Source organism: Tamandua tetradactyla, chromosome 8 (genome assembly GCF_023851605.1).
Source record: "Tamandua tetradactyla isolate mTamTet1 chromosome 8, mTamTet1.pri, whole genome shotgun sequence".
NCBI lineage: Eukaryota > Metazoa > Chordata > Mammalia > Pilosa > Myrmecophagidae > Tamandua > Tamandua tetradactyla.
In genome coordinates this window covers 48426119-48449315 of record NC_135334.1, presented here as the reverse complement: position 1 = coordinate 48449315, position 23197 = coordinate 48426119, and the positions used below count along the sequence as shown (strand labels likewise).

At 39.4% G+C, this 23197-nt stretch overlaps 1 protein-coding gene across 1 annotated transcript; it reads left to right on the top strand.

Annotated features, from left to right (window-relative positions):
* Positions 1 to 715: 715 nt before the first annotated feature.
* C8H11orf97 (chromosome 8 C11orf97 homolog) lies at positions 716 to 20983 on the top strand. The gene is made up of 4 exons (XM_077112058.1): positions 716 to 919; positions 5889 to 5993; positions 16996 to 17121; positions 20215 to 20983. The coding sequence occupies exons 1-4, from the start codon at positions 772 to 774 to the stop codon at positions 20217 to 20219; spliced, it is 384 nt and encodes a 127-aa protein (XP_076968173.1). The 5' UTR covers positions 716 to 771; the 3' UTR covers positions 20220 to 20983.
* Positions 20984 to 23197: the final 2214 nt, after the last annotated feature.

Below are 23197 nucleotides of genomic sequence, written 5' to 3'. Positions count from 1 at the left end.
GCAAACCACCCACAGAAGGCGGCAACTTCTTCCCCCGCCCCACCAAATGAAACGGGATTTTCCCATTTGCTATTCAAACCAAACTATTCTGAAATTCAATTTCCTTCATTTGTAAAATTAGTTGTTATGTGGATTGAAATAGATTATAGATGTGGACGTGCTTGGAAATTACAAGAAATTTAAAATAATAATTATTTTCAGTATAATAATCATCATTACTAATGTACAATCCCAAAGTAGGGAATCTTCAACATTCCCATTCTGTGAGCAGCAGGGAGCTCTATTCCACAGGTGTGACCCTGTGGGCAAACTAGCAACAGTACCTTGAACTCCCCTGGCCAGTATCTGTTTCCACCCGTACCTCTTCTGTCCCGGGTGGACTGTCTCTGGGCTTCTGAGACAGAATTTTCTGGTTCAAATTCCAGCGGTGCCATTTGCTAGCTGTGTGACCTCAGGCAGTTTTCTTAGCTTTTCTGAATCCGTTTCCCTATCTGGGAGCAATAAAAGCCTCTCTTGGGAAGTTGGTGTGCGAAACAAAGGAGAGATGAAGGGAAAGCCCTTGGCTTTGCTCAGTAACTCATCGCTGCTCCCTAACTTCAGCACCTTTCGCGGCGCGCGGGCCACTTGGGGCCCAGGAGCAGCCCGCGGCCGGCGGCGGGCGCCGGGAGGATCCGCAGTCACTGTGGCAACCGGACACGCCCCGCGTTCCCCGGCGAGGGCCGGCGGAGCTGAAAAGGCCGGGCGCGGGCCGCGGAGAGGAAGCCCTGAGACATGAGGCGGGCGGAGGCAGGGGTGGTGGCCGCGGCGGCGACGCCCGAGGCCGGCGGTGGCCGGGAGCAGCCTCCGCAGCCCACAGGGCTGGGGTGTGGGGCGCGCGGGGAGCCGGGCAGCGGCGGCCCCCAGGAGCCGCGTAAACAGTGTGAGTTCAGCTGCCTCCTCGGGCTCTGCGGGGAGGGGACGCGGCATGGCGACCCGGTAAAGTGTAACTAGGGGAACCGCACTGGGGCTGGCTGAAGTCTCGAGGATTTGGGGTGAAGGGACGGGGTGGCTGTTTGGGTGAAAGCAGAGGTGATGGCGATGTGGCAGAAAACTTTGGGCCCATTTTTCCAAGCCCTCTTTAAAAAGCTGCAGTTAGAGCCCGGGCTCTGGGTGGTCACCACCAACTTAATTGGGAGCGGTATTGGCCTGGAAGGGATTGAAAAACAATTATATGTATATGTAAATATATAGTTTTACACGTATGTGCATTTATATGTATGATACATACGCATTTAGGTATTGTGAATGGATTTATATATGTACGTATGTATACACACTCACACGCACTCACACTCACCTGGAAACATGCATATTATTTTGACAATTCGTTCGTTTTAGAGAGCAAGAAACAGGTGATTGGAAAGGAAGTGACTTTTCCCATGGTCACTTAGTGCTGGAGAAATACTTAAAATACTTCAACTCCCATCTCGTGGACTCTCAGTCCATAAATTATTAATGGACCTCCCAGAACCTCACAATAATGGGCCACATTTTAGTACAGTGCTGTTTCCTCTCTGTCGTGCAAGACACAGACTATCCAGATGAGCAAAGGCAATTCTGGTCTATAGTCACAGCCAGCTTGGATGTACCTTGAGTCCACTTCATCCCTCAGGACTCTTCCTATTGTTTCATGAATTTACGGATATCCCACAGCCTCTTGGGCCCCACAAGGCTTTTGTAGGTGCTAAGGAATGATGGTGAGAAATAATAGGCCAAAGAGGAATGCTAGCTGTTTCCAGCTGTTCTTCAGCGACTCTAGATTGCAGCCTCGCATCCGTAGAGAGCAGCCTGGCGTTCTCCTGGCTCCCTTGGCGTTGCAGCCCCAGGAGGGAGCCGTGGGCTGAAGCGCCTCAGCTCCTGGGCTTGGGCGGGTCACATCTCCTCCTCCCAGAACTCCCTCAAGGCAGAACCTGTACCTTGAGTGGAAAGGGCCTCTTGCCTCAGAATATAACTGATTATGATAACTCATTCCTTTTGCTACTATGTTAAGTATGCAGGGGCCTTGCTCAAAGCAACTAAATCCAGTATATTTAAATAACTCCAGTATATTTAAATAACAGATTTCAAACTCTCTCTAAGAACATTCTCACTAAAGATGCTCATATTTAAAAGTTCTTCATTTCTGTGGCTCTAGGAATAAGAGGTAGAATTAATCATTCACTCTTCATGTCAACAAATACTGAGTCCTTCCTGTGTGCCAGGTACTGGGAAAGGGGCAGGGAAATAAGTGATGAATTAAGATAAGTATCCAAATTTCCCATAGCTCACAAGGTTGGGGGGTGGGGGTGTGTGCAAAGATTTCTTGCCTCAGCCTCCCTGAGAACCTTCTCGGAGGGCCTTAGCCTAAGAGACTGATTGCTCACATCCACACAAAGTACCCATTCAATTTTCAGATGTCTGTGATTCTTGAAATGGTTTTCCACCTCCCTACAGCTACTATTCTCTAATTACAGATTTACTCTCAAATACATACAGACGGCATGGTCCTTTCCCATATTAACAGCCTTGAATTATATAAAAGTGGTTATTTGAGCACCATCAAATCTCTCATACAATTAGGGTGCCCTTTAAATGATTTATGGCATTTTTACCATGCTGAGAAATAAATATTTCTCCTGTTTATTAAATCACTGAACCCAGCATTCTAGGTATAAACTGATTAGTATAGTGTGGTGGGACCATAACCTCCCTCAACCTGAACGCTGTACTTCTATTAAATGGATCCAAAACAACATTAGGTGTTTTGGCAGATACATTGTATTATTAACACAATAAATACAGTCTGTGACATCCTTAGTTTCTCTTTCCCCCTCCAATTGAAAAGATTTGATTCAGGGTTTTTCTATCCTATACTTATGCTATTGATTTGTTTGATCCTAAATACAAATCTTTACATTTATCCCCATCAATTCCATCCTATGGAGTTTAGCAATTCATTCCAGTCTGTAGTAGCCACATTTTGAGTCCTAATTCTGTCATTCAGCAAGTTAACCATTGGCACAAGTGTGCACCATTCCCACATTTGGTGAGTTTGCTGACAATTCCTTTATTCAAATTATTAATTAAGGTGGCAATAGGACTAAGTAGACTCTCCAGATGTTCTCAACTCATTTGGCCTTGTTAAAAGAAAAAAAAATTCATGCAATTTAGAATCTCACGCTTTATTGAGTCATTCAAAAATTGGGCAGAATACAATTCAGAAAGTAGAAGGAAGCTCCCAGGAGGGACTGGAAAGAGGAAACTTATATAAGGCCAACATGGAAGCAGTAAAGAAATATTCTGACTGCTGATTTTACATTTTACATAGGGTGGGGGTTGGGTCTTGCAGAGTGGGGAACAGATATACATTGGTTAGTATAGTAGGTCCGATCCAATAAACTCTTTCTCCTAGACCCAAACTAGTTTATCGCCAGGTGTTGCTTATTTGCAGTTCTGTAGGGCAGGTGCCTTCCTTTGTTTCCTTTTCTCAGAAAGTTCCTGCAAGTCAATTGTTTTTGCCTTCTGGAAAATCTCCTTGGAAAGGGGTCCCTCACAGCAACACGCAATGCAGGCAGCTGTTTTATTTTACTTAGCCTCCATCTGTTAATCAGCATCTTTGGCATGCCCATTCAGCCTCCTACAAATCCACTTTTTCAAAAGATTTGGCTGAAACACAGATACATAGTGACATTTTATACCTTTCCCTAATCCAGTAGCCTCCCAGCCCTAAAGGTTTGAGATTATTTTTTATGACTAGTTTTATGACTTCAGTAAATTATTTTCTAGTCTATATAATAAGAATAATTATACCTATCTGTAAGGTAAGTATGGCAGAGATTATATATGTAAGATGGCTAGGGCATCTAACATTCAATAAATTGTAGCTATTGTTATCAGCTCTCAACAGAAGGAAACAGTTAAGTCTGGAATGATCTTGTTTTTAGCAGCCCTTCTTAGCAATTAGTTTCTCATTGTCTGTGCTCACAAGCCTTCTGTGGAACAATCCACTCAAAATGCTGAAGATTAGCCTCAAGCAGCTATGTTATAGTTTGCAAAATCTTTCCTTTCTTCTTTCTCTTTTTCTCTTTCCTTTTTTCTCCCTCCCTTTCTTCTTTGCCTTTCCTTTCCCTTTCCACCTCCACCAATTGAAAGAATTTGATTCCAGGTTTTTTCTTTGTCCTATACTTACACTCTTGATTTGTTTTCCTTTCTTTTCCTTTCCCTTTTCCTTTTCCTTTCCCTTCCCTTCCCTTCTCTTTCCAGCAGGGGACATTTGCCTATAGTAGCCCCTTACACCTCTCTTATTTTACCCTTTTCCTCAGACATAGTAATCTTTAGTGATTTCCTCTGTAAATTCTCTTAGCACCAGGGCTGAACTTCATCAGAAGACTTGAAATTAAAGCAAGTGATCGCTTCCTCTCTACTGACCTGTTACAGGCTTTGCTTCTTTCCTAGCCAAGTTTGTTAAACACCTTTTCCCTGAAGATGATGATTTAATAGGATAATGTTGAATTAAGTTAGACTTGAGTAATGCTGACCCTATCTCTCATTCATTTGTCTTCCAACCTTTGGGGAAAAAGAATGGGACCCAGAAAGTAAGTCTACTTTGTCTATGTCCGAGAGTGTGTTTGGGTCATTGTGACCAGGAATGACCCAGGGCCACTGCTGGAAGCAGAATCATCTTTACTTTTAGAACTGTATTTGATTTAACAATGCTTAATTCCACCTGAACACAGATTGGTTGAGCATCTGCTAATTGCCAAGCTCCGGTCTAAGACTTGGATGAACTGAGTAGGCAACATCCTGCTCTAATGGAGTTTGTGGTCTAGCAGCGAAGAGAGATAGATGTTAAACTAAAAGCTATACAAATAAGAGTATATAAATAAAATGAGATTTTATACAAACTGCAACAAATGTAGTGAAAGAAAAGAGGAAGATAACTATGAGAAAAAAATAAACAGGGAAATATGTCTAGATTGAGGAGTCAGGGAACATTTTCCTAAAGAACTGATATTTAAACCAAGAGCTAAAATTTGAGTAGAAGTTACCCAGGCAAAGCATTAGGAGAAAAGCGAATCAGTATGCACAAGTGCTCCTAGGTACAGATGAGCCGCAGGGTAGCCAGAGCTCAAGGAGTGAGAGAGAAAGACTGACAGGGGATTGGAGAAACATACAGCATAAGATGGCACCTTTAGAGCTCTTTTGTTTCTCTGGGGCTCTGTCCACTGGAATGAGCAGAGAAATGTAGCTAATGTATTTAGAACAAATAATCCAGCCCTTGACTGTAGCAGTAATATCCTATAGGGCCATGTTGAGAGGCTGGGGAAAAAGTCATATCCATAAATGGTTCACTTCTGCAAGTTCAGGCTTAATCTTTTAAAAATGATTAAATAATGTAGAGGCTGTTTAATGCTATGTGTCTCTATTATAAGCTCCACACACATGTCTTTCTCATTCTTTGCTATGTCTACTGCCCCTTGCCAAGATGCCTGGCACATGGTAGGCCTCCAATAAGAATTTGTTAAAAAAATGAATAAAAGGTATCTTGGAGCTAATGAAGAAAACTCCATGTATTTCTTCATAATGATCTAACAGAGGTACCTGAAACTTACCCCAAAAGTTCAGGAATTCCATGAAAGTGTGAAATCCACCCCAAAACTATAGATTATAATGGAAGAGATCTTTCCAAGTTGGAGCCTGCAGGGTGACTTGTCTGCTATTTGTATGGAATATGTCTTTGAATGGAATGATTATATAGGCAATATTTATTCATGTATGTATAATGGCTAAAGGTTGGGCAGAAGGTATGATAAGTAACAGAAAGTTGGACAGAATTTATGATGTTACCAATTTTGTTAATGTTTTTATAGGGAAGAAATTTTTATATTGTGAGCCACATAAGAGAATTAAGGAAGTACTGGAAGAAGAACTTTATATTAAGAGAGATGAATGCCACATTAAAAATCCACCTGCAGGTAATCTCAGTAACTAATGAAGTATATTCTGAAATGAAAACAGAATTGCCTTTTTGATAGCAGGGTGAATATTTTTATTTCATGTTGCCATGATTATCAAAAGCAAAGAGGTTCTTGGGAAATTCTTGGTCCATTTTCTAATTATTTTGCCTGTGTACAAATAAACCTTTATACTTAGAAAAACTGAGCTAGATATCAGTATCTACAGTGCTTTCCCACTTTTTTGGTAAGGTTATTTCTATTTAATTACAAGATAATTTTTTTCCAACTGCCTAAAAAGCACATGTTTTCCATCTTTATCAATATAGGTGGTTCCCAAACTTTCGGTTGCATCAGAATTACCTGGGAGCCTGTTATAAACAGATTGCTGGGCTTCATCCCCAGAATTATCTGGCTCAGTAGGTCTGGGGAGGGACCCAAGAACTTACATTTTTACTAAATTCCCAGGTGATGGTGCTGCTGCTGGTCCAGGGATCCTACTTTATGAATCACTAACTAGAAGAATCGAGTAATTTAAATTGGTCACATCATCCCAGGATCTTCCCCCATACACATAGCCTGTGGGTTTTATGGTCTCAGTCATCGATAGGTCTCATTGACGGCTCATTTGAGAAAAGATATGCTTGGAAGCCCCAGGATCCCTCATAGATGTTATTTTGGAACTGTTAGAGCTCCTCATTTACACAATTCTTTCTCAGCAATTAGTAGGTGCATATTTCATGCTCTTCAAATACCAGGTTTTTATTGCAACTCTGTTGGGTTCCAGCAGTTGCTGAATGAAATCACAGAACTGTAAGACACAGCTCTGTGCTCAGGGAACCTGACATTTGCTGTGGACAGACCTGCAAGGTGGGGTCTGAATTCACTAAGGATTCCTAGGAACAGATGCTGCTGGCCCAGAGACGCATCATTTCGGACTCTGATGTTTATGTTCACTTCAAAACCAGACACAGAAACATCTTTTGGGCCTTATCATATTGCTCATCTTTAAAAATGAGAGACCAGCAAAATAGCTAATTTTATTCATACATTATCTTGAAGGAAATTTTGAAGTCTAATTTCAACTCTCTGCCGAATGCAGAATGACCTACTCAATTTCTGCAGCCAAACAGCCTACATGTAGTATTTTCCTACTGGTTAAAAAAAAAAAATTAACTCTGTACTATTATATTTTGGATATCTCTTCATTATTTTCAAAGATTATATCAAAGCTAATTTGCATACTAATTATATGCTGAATTATTCTTATTCAATATATTTATTGCGAGATTGCCTAAGTAAACAGGAAATGAATAGGTTTATAAAAAAATTCCATTTTAAAGCAATATTTTCAAATATCTTTCCTGCATATAAAATGTAAATCTGTGGGCTGCAGTTCTGTAACATCCACCAGAGGTCGCATAGAAGTGCTGTTTTAGCCTAGAAAAACCATTCAAAGCTGAAAACAGATTCTGTAAAGGTACGTTTTAAAGGGCTCTACTTAAGGAAAACAGAAACCTGCTCTTTTTCTTTCTTTATAGCAGTGGCCAGAACAGGGAGCTAACACATGGAGAGGGCATTCATAGTCTGGTCTCAGAGCATTGGCAGCCCTGGGCCTGCCTTTGAAACTTCTAACTCAGGATTTTTAACAAACTGTAGGGACAAACTCCTTTAAAAAGCTATGGCTTCTCTTTTTGGAAAACAGACCTTGTCACATACACCCTGAATTCTACATTCATTTTTAGGGGTTTGTATGGCTATTTCTAAAATAGCAAGAGTAAATACACTGAATATATTGACTCACTATTGTTTGCTCCTTCACCCGCTGAATTTTAGTATTCGTTTCCATCAGTCTCTCTGACGCTGTTCTTTTCCAGATGGCAAATGGTCTTCATCTTGTAAGTCAATGCCAATGGTGACTTTATCATACTCAAACTCTCGGTAACATCTGACTCAATTGTTTCCTCTTTCCCTCGGAAAACATTTAGCTTGGCTTCCAGGTCACCACTCTCTCTTGGTGTTGCTTCCACCTCTGTGACCACTTCTAGGTCTTCTGTGCCGACTCTCCCTCTTCCTAACCTCTACAAGTTGGAGAACTCAAAGGTCCTTTTTTCTCCTCTGCCTAAACTCACTCCCTGGGTGACTCATCTCGTCCTATGGGGTTGTCAACTGTGTGCCGATGACTCCAGTATTTCTTTCTCTAGTCTCTACCTTTCCTCTCAACTCCCAAAAGCCAACTTGACCTCTCCACTTGGATATCTAGCAGGCCTCTCAAACTAACACATTGCAAACAGAACTCTTATTCTGTACCTCAGTTTTTAAAAACCCACTCATGATCAGTCTTTCCCATCTCAAGACGTGATCCCCCCATTCACTCAGTTGGTTAGACCCAACATCTGGAAGTCAAATCCTCAAACTCCCTATCTAGTTCATTTACATTTGAAATACATCCTAAATCTCCCCAGCCTCACCCTTGCTCATGCCACCATCATCTCTTGAAGGCTCTGGAATGTATTGTCTTCCAGCTTCTATTCTAGTCTTCTATAGTCTATACAGAAACCAGAAGGATCTTTTAGAAACATAAATCATTGTACATCAGTGCCATGCTCAAAACTCTACCATGGCTTATTATTCTTAGAATAAAATTTCATCTACCATGTTCGGCCTACTGAATTCTCTTGCCTCATCTCCAATACTTTCCACTCCACTCTAGCCATACAGCTTTCTTTCTTGATTTCTGGAGCATGCCAAACCTATTTCTATATGTTTTAGGCAGACCATCAAATGTTCTCCTTCCTCTTCAGTCAGGTTTCAGTTCAACTGTCACCTTCTCAGGAAAACCTTTCCTTACCACAAGGTTAAAATAGCAAGTGCCCCTCTAGTTACCTCACCCTCTAACCCCCTATACTACTTTTTTCATTCTGTTCTTTTCTATACCTACCTGATATTATATATTTATTTGTATACTTGCTTACTGATAGAATCAATGTCCATGTGGTTGAACTCCTTCACAGCCCCCCTGCTTTCCTGGAAGTCAGAGAGGTGGGTGATAGGACATGACTGAAACTCCAAGCCCCTAAACACCTGGTTGGTCTTTCTGGTGGGGCCAGCTCCTACCCTAAAACTGCAGGTATGGCTCACCCCTCCCTGTCATCTCCTTAGCATATGAACCATCAGGTTTTCCACCATGGAAAAACAAAGGACGGTCCTCTCCTAGGATATACTAAATATTTAAAGGTTACTTCCCTAGGAACTAAGGACAAAGATTAGCCAAGTTTTTCATTAAACCATACAGACAAATCCAGATTTCTAGATTCTTTTGGAGATCTGACAACACCGGATCCACTGGTAACAGTGGCTGGAGATGTGTAACGCTGCCTAGTACTGACCCGCCTGTGGCATTGTTCCCCATTGTTCACCAAGTTCCTTACTCAAGTGGAGGATATTACAAGTTAATTGACATTTATGTTCACACATTCACTGCAGATTTTCTCTTCTCATGATAGAAACAGGAAAAAAGTATTTCAGGTATCTATGCCTCCAACAAAAGTAGAAAAGAAAAAGATTGGAAGAGCCAATTATGTCTCATATCTGAATTGTTTTACTTATACTACTTACTTGGCCTAGTATATTTATATTTCAAATATATATTTGAATTTGTGACTTTAGATAACACTATGTACTATTTCTTAATCATATTTGAGTCTATCTAAATTCTAGGGACACCAAAGTATATACATGATTCCAAGTATGTTTGGGTAGCTAGGTATGTATGGGTTGAGTTTGTTTAAAGTTTTTAAAAAGTCACCCCTACCCGACATGCTCTCGTAACAATCTGATTGATTGGTGAAGTTGACGTTTAAAGAGTCCAGATTATATTTCCCCTTAACCATAGATAAGGCACACCCATACTGGACCACATAGCAAAGTAGGGGTGAACTTTCTGAAGATCTCATACAATCTATAAAATGGGGATTTGTTCTGAAGTCAAGCTATTTAAATTAATAGCGTGTTTTATTTGTGCATGAGCTAATAATGACAATTATGGAAATGCTAGGAACAGTGGAGTCAAATTCTTTCTGTGTTTTTTTTCTTCTCCTTTGGTTGAATGAAAATGATAAAGTCACCAGGATGAAATTGGTTCTGGAAGTTAGATTTTATGGAAGTTTAACAGAGTGAGCTTTCCATTTATTTTGTATTATTGTGCAGGTAGCAGATTGATGCGAAAGAGCTGTTCAGTTTGGGGCCCTCACCTGAAAGAGCTGTGCCACCTGCTCTTGTGGTGAAAGGCTGTGAAGACAACAAAATGGCCAGGGTGCCAAGGTGGTTACTGTTGTGTCCTAAATACATGGTCTAGGGAACAGCAATTGTAGTAGCAACAAGAAAAATGGGCTGCCAGGCCTCTGAGCCCTTCCTTCATCGGACTTTTCATTCCTCCAGGCTCCTAATGCTGAACTATGTGAGCTCAGCTGGAAGCATTGGTTGCTGGGGGTAAGAAAAAGGGGTTGGGCTCATTGTCACTCTCTAAAATAGGATGATGTGATCATCATAATAATAAGGCTGTCATTTAAGGAGTGCTTTCTGGGCATGAGAGTTTTTACATGTTATCTCTTTTTAATCCTTGCAACAACCCTATGGGATATGTGCTTTTATTGTTTACATTTTGCAGATCTGGAAACTGAGGCTCAGAGGGGTATGGAGACTTGCCTAAAGTTACACAGCTAGTAAGTGGAAAAGCTGACCTCTTCCTGCAGTAGGCTAGTCAGAAGCTGAAGTCCTTGTTCTTAGTCTTTGGTTTATACCATCTCTCTTTATACCATCTCTCTTTAAAACATAAGAGGATGCTTTATGTGGGGAAGAAAGATTTGTTATTGTATCTGTAACAAATGGGATTCTTTTCAGTAAAAATGTCGTCTCAATCTACAACAGGTTCAACCTCAGTTTAGGGTCAAACTTGAGGCAAAACAGGTTTCAGAGGCTTTACATATTCCAATCAGATAAGGACAGGTGTCATTGATCTACATGAAAAGATTCTCACCATCCCGGAAAAAGAAATGCAACTTTCTGATCACATCTTCTGATACGATGAAAATGGAATTTGTGACAATTTATGGAACTTTCTGGATAAGAAGAATTTAGCTAACCTCATCATCTATACATTTCTTAGGGATTCCCTGAGGGTTTTCTCTTCCTTACAACTTTTAAAAAAGAAAAATTAGACTTGTGAGACATTTAGCATGCAATTATTTTGCTGTTTATTTTTGAACAATTTTTAAATTTCTAAGAATTTCTATAGAGGCCTTTTTAGAATTAAATTAATGTCTTAATTTAATGTTTCCAAATGGCAAGGGCTTTTGTATTTTTTCTGGCTAAATCCTACAGAGAATTAATCATGAAAGATTTGGTTAATGAAGCTCACTGGCTTCCTCTTACAGAACAGTTCCTTTCCCAATGAATTTCAAAAGTGTACTGCTAAATCTCTTTGTGTCTCTGTATCTTAAAACATGGAAACCTAATATTGAGTCTGGATTATTTTATTACATTGAGTAGAAATTTAGAAAACCCAAAATGTTACTAAGCAAGTGTGGGTATGTTTGTTATTCATTCATTCATTCAACAACAAAAAAATGTTTTGTTTACCTACAATAAACAAGTAAAATACTAGACACCATGGCATGTCAATATAATTACAGAGACTAGAAACCACTGAGCATAAATTAAAATTACTTATTTTTCTTCTTCTGGTCAAATCTCCACCCATGTTTACACAAAGAAAGTATAAATGATATGACTCTAACTGGCTTTTCAAGCTCTGATGGTCATTTTTGCACAGTTCAAATGAGACAGTGGAAGGGAACAAAAATATTTTTAAAAGGTAAACTTACTTTTCCTGTAAGACCAGGCCAGGTCCCACTGGCTGGAATTTTTGGCATAAAGGCATAGATTAGTAACTTTAAAACTCAGGATAAATATATACCTGAAAAGGTCTGAGTGGAAGCAGTTGGGGAGATAAGAAAGGAAGAGGAAGTAACAACCTCTAGAAGATTCTGAACCATGGGAAAGGATTTGATTCCTTTCTCTTAGCTCCTCTCTTGTGCCTGCTGTACTTTTCCTCTTCCAGTTAAGCATGCCAAAACTGAGGTCTCTCTGTCTTTGGTCAGTGCTTTGTCTTCCTTCCTCTAACTGGGATACACATGCCCAGAGCTGAGGGAATTGGGTTTCTCTTAAAAGAAGCAGCTCCCTCAAAGGGCATCTGTATTCCTTCCCAGATCTCATTTTCTCTTGTTGAATATATCTCCTTCTGTACCTTCTCTACCCAAACATTCTATCAAATCAAAGTAGTGTAATTTTCCCAGCAGCCTCCATTCCTGAGTATAGTGAATGTTTATTCATAACTCTATTTTGTATTGAGTTTTTTTCCTCATGTATTTCTGAGCATCTGTAGTTATAGTTCAGGTATCTTTCCTGTTTGGTTATAAAGTTCTAGCTATTTCCGAGATAACATCTGAAAGAGCATGTAAAATTAACTACTTTGTTTCTTCTATCTGATTTGATATGATTTGTTTACATAGTTCTGCCACCTGGGTTTTTTTTGGGGGGGTGCATGGTCCAGGAATTGAACCCGGGTCTCCCACATGAAGGGTGGGCATTCTAACCACTGAACTACCCATGCACCTGTTCTACCACCTGATTTTAAACTGTTTTCCATATTCCAGACTTTTCCCCAATGTGGAACAAATTTAAATCTACTTCTTTGGGATTTCTTACAGAGCGTTATATGCAATGGGTATTTAATAAATGTATTAGAATATAAGACCAACAATTTGCCTCATACTAGTGTGCAGACTTCACTTTCCAAATACTTTGCTATAGTGTTTCAAAGGTGGGATCTAGTGAGATTGTTGTTTCTTACAAGGGAAATGAAACGGCATCTAGTTCATGGCTTCTATAAGATTCTTGGATCTACTGAATGAATTAGTGGAAATATTTATGTTTCTAGAAATTAAATTAGAATCAGATAAGATTGATGGAATTAAGCCTGTGTATTATGTTACTTATTCCTGATCCTTCAGTGTTTTGTGTATTTCTACATTGATTTTCAACTATATATGTTTAGGAGTAAATTAAATTATCTAGTAGCATTGTAGAGGTTTAATGTAGGCATAGGGAAAGATTAAGTTTTCAGAAAGAAAGTCATACCACAAAGAGAATAAATGCTCATCTGATTGTGGAGGCTAAAAGAGAAGACTTTATTAATGATCTTGCAAAAATGGGTGCGCAACTGATGACAGGAGGCAGCAACATTTATTTCCTAAACCTAACATGCCAGTTCCTTCCCTGCTTCCCCATTGGCTGGGCACTCCAGAGGTTACAGTCTATCTGAAACATCTAACTCACATTTTTTTTTCCCATACAAGGAAATGGCGACCGCTGGACCCATCTGGGCTGGTTTCACAGCCTTTTGTTTAGTAAGTTTCGCTTTCCCCTATTCACCACCATTCTGTGTGAAAACTAAACTTAATTTTATTCTTACAAATTCCCCCTCTTTCTTTCAAACCTTTTTAGTTTTCACATTCTAGTTCTTTTTCAAACATGCAAAGAGCTTTTTCACATTTCTCATCATAGGAATCTTCCTCTTTAAGGAGGTACATACTGCTTTGTCTGTACTGAGCAGGCATTTGCTTGGTTAGGGCAGTTTCAATAAGTCTTTGAGTTAAAGTCCAGGTACATGGAATGATGCACTACCCGATCACTCTCAGCATCCCAGTTACAATGATTAAAGAAGTTAAAATGGACAATGCCGTCCCTTTCCATTTTCTGAACCAACTTTCTAACCATTCCATGAGGGGGTTATCAATGCCTGAATTCTCTGCCAATTCTTCAGATAAGGCTGTTAAGCCTTGTAAAGCTTTGGTGATAGTTCCATCTGGGGCTGTATCATTGGGGATGAATGTACAACTACCTTCGATCATCACACAAATGGCTCCCTTTTCAGCTAGCACCATACATAGGGCTATCCTGTTTTCCCATGCCATTCAACTAGTAGCATCTAGCTGTCCTGTGAGGCCCTTGACTGCATCTCTGGTGTAGTTAATAAACTTTTGTTGATTATAACATGTGCAATTAATCCAGTCCACATTTTTATTAATAGTGACTCACCAGAATAAGAATGATTCAAATCCTGCAGCTATTTGATTTCTAGCCTTAAACTCATCTGGGATTCCCCATGGTACCCCTATACTGTTTAAATAAATTCGGTCACAAAGGAACCAAGTAAGCTTCTTTTCTTTCTTTTTTTCCTGGATTTGAATTTCCTCCTCCTTTTCAAATACCAGGGTGAATGGGATAGCCAACTGAACCAGAGCACAGGTCACTTTGCATTTCTCAGGCAATGCTGGATGGAGGATACCCTTTCTGCAATACCACCAAAGGTCTACTTGGGGTATGGTTAAACTAGAGAAATTGCCAGTACCATTCTCAGTCACATCCCATGCTTAGGTACATGAAGCCATGGTCCCAAGATCCTGAAGCCCTTCTCCCTGTCTAGAGAGACAGGCAGAGTGGTTTCACAGACCGAGGTGGAAGCCAGTATGGCCTTCTGCTCCTGACCGGAGGGAAAAGAGAGGACAACATTTTTCACCAGGAGTAGTATTCTGAAAAAGGGGTACCATATATTTGAACTCCTCTTCATTTCTCCATACCTATCCGAAAGGGCATGGTAAGAGCAGTGGGTTGGCCTGTTGTACAAGCATAACAGTTGCTTTTGTTTAAGCTCTGGACTGTATACTTGATCCATTCTACCCAGGCATTTGTATCTCCATGGTTTGTTTTAAATCTTCTGCCTTGACCATCTGACAACTTTGGGGTCAGTGCAAACTGGGGAACTGGCCTCCAGCTGCATCTCCTTTGGTGCTATTGAAGGGCCAGCTGGAGAGGGTGTTGCTGGTGTTTGAGAGAGAATTTGTATCCTGAGCCTTCCCAGAGGGTCTTTTCCAGTGATATCTGCCCCCATCCCATATATTCTATCAACTACCACATCTTGGTTGCCACCCCCTGCTGGATGTATGTCTACTTTCTTGATGGTTATCAACACCAGATTACATTGAAGATCTTTGCAATCTGGTGGGGCGTTTCCTTTATAAAAGGTTATTTTACTCCTCAATGGCCTCCAGGTCCATGAAACCTAGCCCCTTTATGGTTCACCCTCGAAACTGCGCAGTCCACTGTACTTCATCCCAGGAGGGGTAAGGAGGGGCTCGACTACTAACCCCCCTACTGGTTCTTGACACAGGTACTTATTTTCCCCACTCAATTGCCATTGATTCACTAGGTCTCTGCAGTCTATTACTTGGCAAGCATCAAACTGTACAGTTTGGGACTCTAAACCTTTGGTTTCATTCACTACCAATTTGACGGGGCTTGTTGCATCCCACATTTGGAACATTATAGGCAGTATAATTATTCTCATTTTTAGGTTGGGCTTCAGATCTCTCATCTGTCTTCCCTGGGTAAGATTCTCTGAACAGGCTCAATAATAACTATGTTAGATTAGAATACAAAATCCCCATCCCTTCTCCTCCCTTTTTCCTTCCCAATTATTGTCTCTTCAGAGTAATCTTTAAGGGGTCCAAAGTTGGAGTTATTTCCCAGAAATCAGATCGTGTTGTTGGATACTTATCATCCAGCTCAGGTTCTGGTCCTTTTACTTGGGTGTAGTGAGTTCAGCCTTTTTTCTGCTGTCCAGACTGCTCTTTCAGTTGTCAATAGAACTTAGTAAGATTCTTCGTAGGCTGGCTGGAGTTTGGACTCTTTCCATTTGATGAGGACCCAACTGCCCAGTTGGTGGTAATGGACAGCAAATTCAAGGGGTGGGGTCTGGGCCAGAAAACCACAGTGCCTTGGTCCATGCACAGAGTTGCCTGGTCACTGTGAGGCTGATTTTCCCTTCCCCTTTTCTCGTTCACAATTGGTGGATCTAAGTGTCCAGTCTTGGGTCCTTCTGGCTGTTGAAAGTGGGCCCCAATGGTGGAGTCTGAGGCGTGCCTTCCCTTCATCTTCCCCGGGGGTCCTCCTCTGAAGCCTGGGATCCTGGATGAGCCCCCAAAGTTGTCAGAAAGAAAGCTGTACCTGAAAGAGAATAAATGCTCACCCGATTGTGGAGAAGAAAAGAATTTATTAACGATCTGGCAAGCACAGGTATGCAACCAAAATGTGGTGGCTAGTGTGCGAAATGACAGGAGGCAGCAACATTTATTTCCTAAACCTAATATGCCAATCCCTCCCCTGCTTCCCCATTGGCTGGGCACTCCAGAGGTTACAGCCTATCCGAGATGGCTAACTCACATTTTTTTCCCATATAAGGAAATAGTGCTGATCCCCAAGCTTACATTGGAGGTTCCCTCCCTTCCCAGAACAGGGCAGCCTTCTAGGCTGGTTTCGCAGCCTTTTGTTTAGTAAGTTTTGCTTTTCCCAATTCCTCACCATTTTGTGTGAAAACTAAACTTAATTTTATCCTTACAGAGTGAATGATCTATGGTAACAGATTGAATGAAGTTATTTCCATAACTAACTCCCAGAAATCAATAGTAAAGTCACACAATTGGGCTTCAGGGGACCCACGCAAACACTTAAGTCTTGCTTGATACCAGTTCCCTTTCCTGAATGGGAAAATATACTATCTAATGGTCTAGGTATTATCTATTATTTATTCCTGATCCTTTAGTGTTTAATTATGTGTGTTTCTATATTGAATTTTCATCTATGTTTGTTTAGGGGCATGTTAAATTATCTAATAGTATTGTAGAGATTTAATATGTGCAGTTGGGCATTATCGAATGAATGAACTGGAATAAAAGATGGACAAATAAAAGATAAAGACCTCTGATGGTTTCATTAATCAGACCAAATAAATTTCTTCCCAAATGTTTGAAAAAATAGTCACCAAGAAAATACTCTAAAAATAGTTTGTGTTGAAAAGAGAATAAGCTAATAATCATCATCTTGCTTTTGACAATGTTGACAGTGGCCCTGGAAGGGATTTGGAGCATTAAAAGGAATCTCTCCGTGGGAGGCTTGAAACCAGGACTGCCAAGCCAAAACAGTTTACTGCCACAAGCCAAGTACTATTCCAGGCACGGAGGGCTGAGAAGTAAGATCCTGATAACCTTGACTTCCATTGAAGCCCCTGAGCTTACTGTGCAGGTTGCAAACCACTGGCATATGCTTTATTTAAATCTTGCAATCAAAATTCAATCTCCCTTTGACTTGCTTCTCTTAGGCTACTTTTAGTTCAGCCACGTTTATGTCCTTGTAGAACTCACACAGTAAGAATTCAGCTAACCAATTCATTGGATGAGTACAATAGAAGTTCATCCTCCAAATTACAGCTCATTACTTTTTTCTTTACTTTTTCTCTACATGAGACTTCCTAGCACCCTCAGCCTCTGTAGGGCAGAAACCTGCACTGAATTGAGGACAGGGAGGCGTGGGAATTAAAGAGGAATTAGACAATGACTTTAATCAGCTTTCTTAGCTCCACCTTATTCTAGGCAAGAGGCCACCAGGTTAGGCCTGGTGTAAAGCTCTAAAGTTTGGAACATTTGTGGCATGCAGTTGGGTACATGCATTCTTAAACTAGATCTACAGCTGGGATGTAATCCTGGGGTGAAAGGGGAAAAGTGACTAAAAGCCAGGTTTGGTACTCTTAACAAAGGTATGAATAAATAAAAGCAAACACTATATATCACCATTATTCAGATTGTTCATCTAGAAGATCATGAAGATTGTTCATCTTTGTAACAATTCCATGAGATAGGTGCAGGTCATTCTACAGATGAGGAAACTGAGGCACAGAGAAGCTGAATAATTTACCTAGGGTCACCCATCTAGTGAGCACAAGAGTTGGAATTTGAACACAGGCAGCCTGTCTCCAGTGTCCATGCTTTTGACTACTATTCATTACTGCTTCTCTGAGCCAAACAGATCTGGAGCGTCTGTTGAACCTAGAGTGGTGGAGACTTTAGGAAGAGTGCCACAAAGGAGAAGGGTCCCCGGCAAGTGAGCAATGCAACCTGTGGGACATGGATTCAGGGGGCAGGGTAGGAGGAAGGGTACAGACACTGAGAAACTGAGACACCAGGTAAGAAAACTTGCTACTAAAGGGAACTTGTAGCAAACAGGAACCAATTATTGGAGACAGGGTTTAATATAATAATAGTGATAATAGCCACCAGCCATGTGTTTTATGTAGTTATTTAATCCAAAATGGCCACATGAAGTGAGGGTTATAATTTTCATTTTGCAAGTGAGAAAACTGAGGCATAGAGATATTATATTACCCAGGATCTTACAAGTAGGAGGCAGTGAAGCCAGAATTACAAACCTGTGTCTGTCTGACTTCTGAGACTATGCCCTTAACCTCCAGGCTGAGAATTTAGTCTCTGAATAGTAGGGTGTGACTGGCCAAGAGTGGTAGGTAAAGATGCGTGAATGCCAGGGCTAAGGGGAGCACAAGGTCAGGGATCTGGAAGGCAACTGAACTCATAACCCACAAAGATGTCAGTGTCTTGGAGTAACAATCGAGTCAACCCAAGTCTGGGCCACTTGCTCACTGAGGGCTGGTAATCTTATCTTCCCACCTGATTCAATAGATACCACCAAGAGTGGGTAAATCCATCATCCCAGGAAAACTCACAAAGCAGTATATTTTCAAAATAAATGCTTTTCTAAATGTCATAAGGCTGATTTGGAGAACAAATTATCTTCATTTGAAGGCAAACGTGTCTGATGAAATACCTAATTCATCAGTTGAGGGTATATGGTAAAAGACAGTGCTTGATTTTGACCATAATTGCATTACTTTCATCCATAGGATGTAGGAGAGACTTGTTAAGGTTCCCATTCATTGTTATTCTTCTAATCTACACTGCTTTCCTAGCAGCCCCCAGACCTCTACTCTAGCTCATGCCAAGCCTTTACAGTGATCATGTTTTAATGTATAACTGCTATTAATGTCTTAACTTCATCTCTGTAAGTTATCAGTTGCATTGAGCCATATGATTTGAACAGCTACTGCTATCCACATCACAACTGACCAGTCTATGTGAATCAAACTGATAATTAAAAATTAGGCACTTATCATTAACAATAATAAAGGCAAGGTTCCAGGCACAGAGAGACCACAGATAAATAAAACCCACAGGTAAGTTATTTAAAAAAATGATCAGTAATTCATACAACTATCAAAAGCTCCGTGAAGAAAGGGAGCATGTTTCTTTCACTCACCTCTGTTTTTCTGGTACTTAGCACAGTAGGTGTGCAATCACTATTTGTCATGAGTATGAGCAATGATGAATGAGCCAGGAAGTACTTTGCTGAATGTCTATTCTTTGATCAGAATCTTCTTGCTGCTTATCTATGAATGTCTCTCTACTTCCACAAAAGTATATGGTTTTCCCTACTGAGACTTCTAAATTTAACATATGCAAACAATAGAGGAAAAAGCAAGGGAAACTACTGACTTCAGAGTGTAAATAACAAAATTTTGATTATTTTTATATACATTTTGGAAATGACACTTTGAAAGAGAAGATTTCCATGGATTACAAGTTTGTTTACAGGAACTTCTCCCATACAGTATACTTCATAAAATAATTCAGTCAAACCTCACTGCAATCTTCTATCTATTCACTTGTGCTTCTTTTTCTCTTTCTAGTGATAGGCGTGGCTCTTCCAAAATCTAGTACATGTCATTTACAATTTAAATTTAGAGGCATTATCATGTAATTGTAGTTCTTAAATATGTGTCTGGAAGCATCTACTTTCCCATACTAGCAAGTTTCATTCATTTACTTTAATTACTTCCTTTTTATTCTGTGCCATATACAAAAACAAAAAGTTGTCTACCCTAGTGCTTCTAAACCTAAATCACATGCGTATATTATTAAAATTCAGATTCTGATACAGTATATCGCTCTGGAATGGTTCTGCACTTCTAACCAGTTCCCAAGTGATGCAGACTCTGCTTGTCTAGAAACTATTCTTTGAGTAGTAAAAGTCTAGAAAACTGGTATTGCTTTTTTCAGTGACATGGATTGCATGGGCATAGTTCTCCCATTCTACTCAACCAAATGAACTACTGTTGGAGCACTAAATCAAATTTTGATTAAAATGAGATTGGGATCAAAGAGTCTTTCCCAAAATAAAACACTTACTTACCTATTCACATATTTCTTTACTCTAGGATAAGATGAATAAAATTTTCCTTTGAGAAGAAACTGAGGTCTGAAAAAAGAAGAAACTCAAGTTTGTTCCACAGTTTAAAATTTATAAAAAAAAAATGTATGTGAGTCTAATTCCTTTTGTTGGTATTAATCCCTATAAATTAATCCAAAGTGATAAAAGACTATTGGTAAAGTTTTCTGTACAACTGAAAACAAGGAATGGAAGTATACTTATTTTTAATTGTTACAGTTGGAATAGATTTGGCCTCTAATTTATCTTATTCTATCAACTATGTGAAACAAAGCCATGTTTTTTTGAGTCTTTTCTTCAAGATAAACATGTTCAATTTTGACCCTTCACTCTTGTATATGTTCATCCATAAAAATCCATAAAGAAATCTAGACACAGTCAAAGGTTAGTGTATGAATTACATAGATGAAAAGTCCCTCGCTCAGAATCAAACAATTTATGCTAGCCTTGGTAGAGTTGGTCATTTTTCTAGAAAGTGTCCAGTAAGTAGTAAGAACCCAGGATAAGTATAGGCATTTTTTTAGAGCATTTTCTCACTAGTGCTGGGTTAAAAGAAAATTAACAAACCCCCATTGTAAAAGTAACATATGTGCAATACAGAGAAACTGGAAAATAAAAAACATCAAGGGAAAAAAATCTCATCTATAATTCAAGTCCCAGAAACATTAATAACATACTGATATACTTTTATTCATATTCATATTTTCTATGCAATTTTATTTTGCATATTTGAAATCATACAGTATATTCAATTCTGCCCTTTTACTTAATAAACTTTACCATCATTAAAATATAATTTTAAATAATTACATAAAATTCCCTATATGTTTGTACTAATTTTGCTCATTTATTTCTCTATTAGGCACAAGTTTTTCAATTTTTCATTTTTATAGAACTATTGTGCTTTGCTCATATAGCCCCCCCCCCCTTTAACATTTCTTTTTCCTGATATTCTGGTCACACATCTTTCATTTTCCTTTCTCTCTAGGCTAAGCTCATCTTAAAATTTTCTCTAAATCACTGTTCTAAAGTTCATTACTCAGTTTTTAATGTAATTAATCATGTTTAATCAACAAAGATTTGTTGACTAGGCATGTCCTTCCTTTCCCTACTTAAAAATATTTATACTGTGACACAGTCAATATTCTCTTGAGTCAAGAGCCAAATGTTTAAAGATTAAATATAAAAATTTCCAGTTGGTTAATACACACTAGAACACAACCTGCATAAAAGGCAATTCCAACCACCACCATGCTTACAGAAATCTGTGTCCACTGGCTACTTCCACAAAGCTGTTTCCGGCCAGTGGCTAAAATTGGAGGTATTACATCTTAAACAACATTAATCACCTAAAACTAGCAAGGCTTGGAGTACAGCATTTACTATTCTTACAAATCTAAAATCTTAACCTTCTAAAAATTCTTACCAGCAATCTTTTTGCATGCAGAATGAACATTTGGATGCCATGCAAAAATTGCAGCAGGCTGGAAGGAATGACTTTTATCATTTACTAGAAATGATGCCCTCTTCTCACTTGAGTTCCCAGAATGACTTTCATAAACACACTCAGGGATTTCCTTTCTCATTTCCACCCTACCCCCGCCCAATAAACAATACCCCTTCTTTATTCCCAGTCTTCCTGCCTGGGCTGGATGTTCACATTCTGAGAAGGTGGCTTTTGTGACATCCCTTTTCTTGCCAGGGCTTCTGTCCTTATCCCATTCTGGGGCCCTGGTTCCACAGTAGTTCAGTTCTGTTCTTCATTGCCTATTACACATCTTCACCACTTGATTCATGTAAAGGGCTGTTCTTGCCAGTGCTATTTGTAATTGTGGATATCTGAAACCACCTAAAACTCAACACAGAAGATGATTTTTTAAATTACTATTTAATACAATATGATGCAACTGTTAAAGTCATGTTTTCAACATGTATTTAAAGGCACTGGCAATGCTTGTAATATTAAAGGTAGGGGGTGGGATACAAATAGCATTATAATATGATCCTAGTTTACATAAACTGTGTATTCATTAAATACCAAAGTATGTATAATTGCTATCTTGGGGTGAAGGTGGGAGAGGAGCATTATAAGATGACCTTTATTTTCTTCTTTATATTTTTCTATACTTAAAATAATAAGTGTGTTGTTTTAACACACATATATAAATATATAAAGAGACACAATAAATGCTATGAAAAAAATCCTGATTGTACCAAGAAACTTTTCTATCTTTTGTTTCTTAACATACCCCATTACTTTTAGCTTTAATCCTATTATTCTTCAGATGTCTTTTTCATCATAAATGGGAATGACCTCTCTCAAATAACAAACCCATATATATATTTTCATCCCTATGGAATAAGGCCACTTAAAAATGGGACAGTAAAAAAAAGAATGTTTGTAATGACTTTATTTTTAACAGTCTAAAACTCAAAACCACCTGAATGTCTTTCACCAGTAGCCTGGATAAACTGTCTATTCACGCAATAGAATGCTACACAGTAATTTTAAAAATGAAATGAAACAAAAACAGATGAACCACAGCTGCACACAACACCAATGAATTTCCCAGACATCATGATGACAAAAAGAAGCCAGACAAAATAGAAACATACTGGAGGAATCCATGAGTAGATTTTTTTTTTTAAACAGGCAAAAATCTATGGTTCGGAAATCAGAATAGTTGTTTCCTCTGGGAAGTATTAATTAGAAAAGGATATGAGGGAGCCTGTTGGGTTCTATATCATGCCCTCCCCCCTTTATTTTTCAAGTAAAGACAAGGGTTCAGATTTACTTGGAAATTCAGTTTCTAATGGCACTACACCTCCAGTAGTTAAATCTCGTATGTCCTCTTCCCACAACACTGAATGCTGCACACAGATGGTATAAGGGGTTCTAGATCTCAGTCTATGTGGTTAATATATGGGTCTGTGTATAGGTTGTGTGTATGTAAAAATGTCTTTGAGTTGTG

Excerpts from the sequence above, each read along its gene's own strand:
- C8H11orf97 (XM_077112058.1), top strand. The coding sequence starts at position 772 with ATGAGGCGGGCGGAGGCAGGGGTGGTGGCCGCGGCGGCGACGCCCGAG. Across the intron at positions 920-5,888 it reads CCAGGAGCCGCGTAAACAGT|GGAAGAAATTTTTATATTGT; the intron begins GTGAGTTCAGCT and ends ATGTTTTTATAG. Across the intron at positions 5,994-16,995 it reads CATTAAAAATCCACCTGCAG|TGGCCCTGGAAGGGATTTGG; the intron begins GTAATCTCAGTA and ends CAATGTTGACAG.